This window comes from Neomonachus schauinslandi, chromosome 4, assembly GCF_002201575.2.
Source record: "Neomonachus schauinslandi chromosome 4, ASM220157v2, whole genome shotgun sequence".
NCBI lineage: Eukaryota > Metazoa > Chordata > Mammalia > Carnivora > Phocidae > Neomonachus > Neomonachus schauinslandi.
The window spans coordinates 116,829,089-116,837,006 of NC_058406.1; the positions used below are offsets into that span (position 1 = coordinate 116,829,089).

The following is a 7,918-nucleotide window of genomic DNA, read 5'->3' on the forward strand; positions in this document are numbered from 1 at the left end:
TTCCGTGGTTTTCTCTTAAATTTTTTTAAACGCCCCCCGGCAAACCTAGTCAGGGAGCCTTAGTCGCGGACAGCAGGAAGGAAAGAATCCGAGCAAATCGTGTCACTTTCCGCACAATCGCGGTGTTTGGCAAACCCCCGGAGCTGCTGCACAGTATTTACTACCCAAGCGCACGCAGGGCTGTAGCGGGCTGCGAGCCGAGCGCGCCCGGGACCGGCCTCCGCCGACCGGCACCGGTAGCCGAGCCGGCCCGCCGCCGCCGCCGCCGCCGCCGCCGCCGCCCCCCTCCCGGGATCAAGCAGCAAGAACACGGTGGAAACAAAAGCAGAGCGTTCACCTTGTTGCAATAGTAGGGGTCCAGGCAGGGAGAAGGTCCCAGACAGGGAGCGTCGGGCGCAGCGGCGGGCTGGGCTGGAGGTGGATAAAATCTTACGTCCATTTCACTCTCACATCAAGCAACTCCTTTTCTTTTCCTTTTTTAAAAAAAAGTGTTCAGCAAAACAAGCTTAGACGGAACAGAGAGAGGTGTCTGGACTCAGGAGTAAAAGAAACACCTTCCTTCCCTCACATCCGTTTGTGGTTTGTTTAAGAAGAAGAGGAGAAAAAAAAAAAAAAGAAAAAAAAAGAGGGGGGAAAAGCGCTCAACTCTCCCCCAAGCCGCGGCGCGCACCCGTCGGCGCCGAGCGCGCAGCCTGCTCCGCCGCCGCCTCCCGGCCCCGCCGCCGCCGCCGCCGCCGGGCAGGTAACTTCATGCGCTCATTGTCCCCCCGCCCGCCGCCCCATCCCCGCCTCCCGCGCCCCTCGCCGCCCGGCACACGCGCTCGCGCTCGGGCTCTAGGTCCTGGGCGTTTTATTGGAGTCTCTGAGTTGCTCTGCTTTTAGTTTATTTTCTCCACCTTGGAGGCCTGGGATGGGGGGAGGAATGAAGAGGGCGACAGGGCGGGAGTGGGGGGTGAACGCCCCAGGCCGGGCGGGGTAGGGTGCGCGGCAGGACGCGGGGCTGCTCGCGGCCCAATGGCTGCAAGCTCGGGGCTGGGGGCCGGGGGCCGGGGGCCGGGGGCCGGAGGAGGGAGGAGCGGAGAAAGAGGAGGAGAGCGCGGCCGGGACCGGGCCGGGGCGGCGGAACCCCGCGGAGCCTCCGCTGTGCCCGAGCCGGGCTCCTCCCGGCCAGCGCGTCGCACACAAAGGGGCTGCGGAGCCCCACCACCGGCGGCCCCGGGGCACGGCGGGGAGCGCGCAGCAAGGGGGCGCTGTGGCGCACCCCGCCCCGCAGCCCCGCCCCCGGGCCCGCCCCGGCCCCACCCCGCTCCCACCGCCCCCTCCGCGGCGGTCCCCACCTCTTTCTCTGCGTCCGCCGCCTCCCCTTTGGTGGCTCTCCCCGCTCGCATCTCTGCGTCCCCACCCCTACTCCCAGCCCCTGGTGGAGGCGGCTAGTCCACGCAGCGCCGGTCCTGGGGACCGGGAACCCGCAGGGAGCGTGAATCATCTGTGCGTTGTAGTGGGCTACTGGGCTAGGGACCCGAAGGGGTTGCAGGGTCTACCCCCTTCTGTCACTCGCTTCCGCCCCCAGCCCTCACCTCTCAATGATCTGTGGACCCACTGGAGGGTTCGCAAAGCTAAGGCAGCCCTAGAGACTCTAAAAAGACCACAGGGGTAAATCAAAGTGTAAATAGGGAAACAATCATCAACACACAAGATCAGGCTAGAGGGAAAACACGTGGGCTTGCTGGTTGCCCCTGATGGGATTCTTGTCTTTTTGTAATTGGAAGCCCAGTGATGCTCTTGGAGAGGCACGGAAGACCTGGAATCAGCCTCCCCATTTCTCTGGTCGGTAAGTGGGAGGAAGTCACTAATCATGTTTTCCCGCCTTACCTCTGAAACACAGAAACTTGCAACTTCGTTTTTTTCCAGATGGCTGGAAAAAAAAAAAAAAAAAAAAAAATCCGCGTATTTTGGCTGTAGTCCAACAGATTTATCCCTGAGGCTCTGTCCTTGGTGGGAAGTCCAGGCAGGAGTGGGTGATATTTACCTTCCCAGGAGGAAGTAGCCCGCAGTAGGGCCCAAGACCCTGCAAAGGAGCCTGGAAGTACTTCATCCTTTCCAGTTGTTTCTGGTGCTAAGGAGGGTACAAATAACATTCTGTCACCCCATGCAACTGTACGGTGCATGTTGATTGCCTACTGCTCTGTACAACTTTCTCACAGCTATGTTGTTTCCTCTGCAATTGAGAGCACCTGTCAGGTACAATCAGAGAGATCTGGAAGAAAATCTATGAAGAAAGTATAAGAAATGATAACATCATTGAGTGTCTATATGTGGCTTTTTAGGAACCTTTTACTAAGCATTGCTTTGTACTCCTTGCATCCTTTTTCTCTTAAACCATTGTTTTCTTTCTTCCCTTCATCATTTTTATAAGTTGCAAAAATCCAGCACTTTCCTTATCTCAAGATTGACACGGTGGAAATTGTGTAGGGAGAGAGGGCAGTATGAAAAAAAGAATTCCTCTACACTGGATTCAGAAGAAACTCCATATTTACAGGTCCTTTGAGGCATAAGATAAAATAAAAAATAGAAAATGTTTTCCCTCTTAATAAAGGTCTTTATAATAAAATTTAAATGTTTTGTGTTTTGTATTGTCAGTGTTCAAAATTCAGTTGTAGATGCTAAAATATGCTTATAGGTATTTCCACAATTAAAAAAAAACTTTTGAATTTAATTTAAATATTTCCAAGCTTAAATTTCTATCATCAATTGAGCATTTATTATCAACGTATTACATCATCTCAAAATTCAATTCTGAAAACTTCCTTAGAATCTGTAATTGATGTCTGTTTGAGGGCCCTATGAACATCAGGAAGATGAAAAGTTTCATTATCAACATTTTGACACCTAGGGAAGACAATGATGTCTATACTTTGTTCCCTAGGCCTACTACTTTGCTCTGTCTTGAGGAGAAACCCAAATGCATGGGAACTGTGTGTCCCTCTACTTAATTTGGACCTGGTTTCTTCTGTGTGCAATCAGTAGAGTCAAAGTGGCATGTTTGTGCATGGTATGGTGTGAGGGGTGGGAATGTGAGCTTTTGATTAAAAAAGCTCTTGACTCCAATCACTCATACATGGAGAGTAGACCATGAAGGTCAACTTCATGGGTGGGGGGAGGGGGATGCGTAGGAATGAAAATGGAGTTAATGATCAACCATGCCTTCCTGATGATGTCTCCATAAAAATCCCGGAAGTTCAAAATTCAGAAAGCTTCGGGGTTGGTTGACCACATGGAGGTCATGGAGAGTGGCTCCCTTGGAGAGAGCATGGAAGCTCCATGCTTTTTCCCACATACCTTACCCTATGTTTCCCTGCCATCCGGATGTTCATCTGTATCCTTTATCGTATACTTTTATAATAAATGGGTAAACAGTAAGTAAACTGTTTTCCCTGAGTCTTGTGAGCCACTCTACTAAAATCATCAAACCCAAGGAGGGGGTCATGGGAACTTCTGATTGATAGCTGATCGGTCAGAAGCACAGTTAAAACCCTGGGCTTTCAATTGGCATCTCAAGTGGTTTTCTTGTTCTTGGGGCAGTGCCAGCAGTCTTGTGGGGTTGAGCCCTTAGCCTATGGGATCTGATGCTATCTCCAGGGAGATACTGTCAGAACTGAGTTAGACTGTAGGACACCCAGCTGGTGTGACAGAATTGCTTGAGTTTTTCCCAGCTCAGGTGGGAATGTGAGCTCTTGGTTCAAAAAAAAGCTGTTAACCTCAATCACTCATACATGAAGAGTAGACCGTGAAGATCATCTCAGTGTGATCTGAAAAAAATATTCTCTTTATGATGTTCCACCCAAGGCCCATCACATATGGAAGGGGAGCAGTTCTCCCAAGAAAAACTTGGGGGAAGTTGAATAGCTAAACCAATGAGTAAATCTTGTTAATTTGGGAGATAAAAATAGTAGAGAGGCATTATATTATTTTTCACTTTATAGGACGTTCAACTCTACATCATGGCTAAGTTTACTAATTTATTTGTCCATCCATTCGCTCCTATATTACTCAACAAAGACATATAAGCAGAGTAAAGCTCTATGCTATATATTATGTATAGGCCTACATGTAAGAACAAATTACTTAAAACAGTTTCTGTTTTAGATGTGTTCTAGTCTTCTAGAGCAGTATTTCCAACTTTGGTCAGTGGAGTCACCCTAGACGCTTTGAAAAATACTCATGCCTGGGCTTCTCCCCCACAGATTCTGTTTCAATCCATTTAGGGTAGGATCTGGGCATAGGAGTTTTTTTTTTTTTTTTTTTTTTTTTTTTTTTAAAGATTTTATTTATTTATTTGCGAGAGAGAATGAGAGACAGCACGAGAGGGAAGAGGGTCAGAGGGAGAAGCAGACTCCCCGCCGAGCAGGGAGCCCGATGCGGGACTCGATCCCGGGACTCCAGGATCATGACCCGAGCCGAAGGCAGTCGCTTAACCGACTGAGCCACCCAGGCGCCCCTGGGCATAGGAGTTTTTAAAAGCTGTCCAGTGGCTTATCACTTTCAAGAAAGATTGAGAACCAGTGGTCTAGGAGGAAAGATAAACATGGGCACAAAGGGAATGTTAAAAGCACAAAATTTTCGTGTGAATGAATTTCCTGGCTGGGTTGTTATTTTGTGTTGGCTCTCACAAGGGGACATAGAGGGTCACCACTCCAGGTCCCCATCATCTGCACTGCCTTTACAGAGACTTAGTGTGGCAATTGACTCAGTTATTCTAACGAAACGGGAATGAATTGCCGTAGAGACCCAAATTACAATTTGGTCATCTAAACTAGGAACTCTCATTACCAAAATGTGTGTGTCCATGAACAAAACATCTCCTTACTAGTATTGATGTAAGAGAATTGATAGCTATCCTTTCTGAAATGCATACTATGTCCTGGACCTAGTCATAATTTCTTTACATTTCATTTCACTTTCTTGTTTAGTTTTATAAGTTACATTGGAAACCCTAACCACTAATTACAAACCACACTTAGCATCTCATTTTGTTCCCTCAACACTACCCATCTTCATTTTAATTATAGTTTCATAATTGTTGTGTTTTCAAATTTGCGCTTGTTTCCATTGACCACATTTTATGTTTACCGATTCTTTGTACTGTGGACGTAAGTCCTAAACCTTGTAGTAATGTCTCCAAACTACACACAGAATGTTCTGCATTAGGGACAATATCCTCTACACAGTCAATCCTATCCATGACTTATAAGAGTCTTATAAAAATCATTCAACAACAACAACAAAATGGCACTTCTTGAGGGGTATTTTTGGTTAGCTTTTGGAGTTAATTTTCTTTAAGGGTTAATAGCCCTCTCTATATTGACAATGGGGATGAAAGATCTTATAGAAGGATTTATTTTGAAATGCCAAATATTGAAAATCAAAGCATGCTGTATTTTATAACAAAATTAATATCAGTCCACTGGCCTCCTCTTATTTAAGGGTAAGCTTTCCAGTAATAGCTGATACCTCAGTCTCTCTTGTAGAAGGAAACCTCATTCTTTTAAAATACCATACATTTGAACACCTCGTATGGGCACGTTGTATTATAAGCCATCTTGTTATGCATGTGTTTACAGGTTTACCTTCCTAACAAGATTATGGTTGAGATAGCTATGTCTTTTTTTCCTTACTGCCTAATCAACGCTGAATCCTACCCATCTTCAAGGTTCTAGAAACATCATCAATGGTTTTGATAGGAACGTTTACATTTTCTCAATTTACCAGTTAGAATTTACTGTTGTCCAGAGGTTTGGTTTTTTTTTTAGTTTTCTAAAGTAATTTAAATGTAAAATAGAATGATATACAATCCACAATATAATGCAGTGGGAGAACAGAGAGTACTGAAGTTTATTTCCTGGGGAGACTAGTGAGAAATGACTAGATTGTAAGTCTTTCAACCAGAAAATAAAGGATTTCACAATGATGAGGAAAGTTTGAAGGAAATGATATAGGGTCCACAGATACCTCACATGGTACTAAATGACTCATAAAATGCAGTATTTTTTACATAATATGGGAAGGGGGCCAAAGCCTGCACATCTTACCATTGAGTGTGGGACAGTACTGTGATCTTTAACAATATACAACATTTGTGGCATAATAGCCATAATGGGACTCTTCAGCTATTTTACACAGCAATAATCCAGTCCTCTCTCATCAGGATAAACTGTAAGGACAAATCCTTTCAAAAGCAGAATTAGTTCCTTGGAAAAGAGCGAGGCCACAATTATCCCTTAAGTAGGAGCAGCTGCAACAGGGGATCGGCCTGGAGCGTGGCCGTGAAGTGTTTCTCCCAAGCAATTAAAGGGATTTTTTTAATGCAAACTAATATTCTATAAAAAGTCACTTGGAAGGTGAGTAGGTGTGGAACTGCTGAGATGAAAGGAACAGTCCTTTCGCTTTACCTGAGTTAATATTCCTGCTCTAGTAAATGCTATTTTGGTGAAAATGGACAATCACGGCTCATCCGTTCCCATGAATTGGAGCCCGAAAAGGACCCAGAGTAATACAAAGGAAAGATAATTCTGGCTTACTTGTATACTCTGTCTTATCTTGAACTGTGTCCATAACTCTGTTTTGTTATTGTTGGTTTTCAAAAAGACATGATGAGTCAACAGGAACACTTCAATTTAAACTGGGAAGGTATCACTTGGGTGGAAACATAAATATAACCCACAGGACTGAGGCCAGTGAGTACCTCATCTAGAGTGAGACGAAAAGGGATGAGAACTTAGTTTTTTTACCACAGAGATGATTAAAGGATTGGGAAAATAAGACCTTTAAGAAAGATTAAAGGACCTGACTGGAGGGGGCATATTCAGAGGGGGCAATGTAATATCCTCAAATCATGTATCTCAAGAGTTCTTTGACAAACAATGAGAGAACACCTCCACTGAAGAAACAACGTAAGAAATTGGATGTAATACTAGAGCATTGAGGATTTAGTCACACAGGGAAAGAATTTTCCCTAGGGATCTTGAATGTATTGCCAAAGGAGAGTGTGGGCTCTCCATAGGACTGGGTGTAACATCTCTGCCCCCAATAAAAGTTTGTCAGGTCACATGACCCAAGCACCCAGGGACACCCCTCTTCTTGAAATACACCTTCCTTCTATATGATCAAGTGGGCAGAGGGTTCAAACTTAGCTCTAATTATCTAAAGGGTTTCTGTGCTCACAAATTTTGGATAGCATAAAATGAAGTTCATCCAGACAGGGACCCAAGACATCTCTTGCAGTTCTTTAGAGTCGAAAAATGCTTTCTTTTACATTAGATTTGTCCCTGTATGTTTTCAAGAACTTTGGTAACAAAGAAAAACACCTGATCTTGCTGGCAAAATTTAAGACATGTTATAAAACTAGGAATTAAAATGTTTAAATTAAATATTAAATATTGAAACTTGGAGTTAACTCAGAGTTAAGCTATTGGATACATTTTTAGAATGTTACTTTCGTAAAAGGATAATCTCACGTGGTAAGGATGGCGTTATAGGACCATCTTGGAGCCAAAGATGAAAGAAAAGGAATCCTCCCTGCTTTATAATAGTGTGTTTTAATGTGTAGCCTTCAATTCACTAATTCAAAAATCATACATTTCGAAGACACCAAGAGACTCTTCAGCTCCCACTCAGGCTGATGGTTGCTACTGACTCCCCACTCATCCCATGAAATCTTCCAGGGCTGATTAGGTAAGTGATTTTGTACCCTTGCCCTGCCCAGTTTCCAGTACAGTTCCTGATCTCTGCCCTGATTAGGTACTCACTATTTCCTTCCACTACAAATCCACTTATGCTTGACCTTCATGTAATGCAATTACTTGACTATCCATGGATTGCTTTAATGTTTCCATTTTGTTCCTAATGGTGCTCCAATATG

At 44.9% G+C, this 7,918-nt stretch overlaps 1 protein-coding gene across 1 annotated transcript in view; it reads right to left on the reverse strand.

Annotated features, from left to right (window-relative positions):
- The window catches only part of TOX (thymocyte selection associated high mobility group box), a 298,213-nt gene extending 297,774 nt beyond the window's left edge, over positions 1–439 (reverse strand). The window contains exon 1 of the mRNA XM_021688227.1: positions 338–439. Coding sequence (XP_021543902.1) covers positions 338–439 — 102 coding nt within the window. The remainder of the gene's footprint in view (positions 1–337) is intronic.
- Positions 440–7,918: the final 7,479 nt, after the last annotated feature.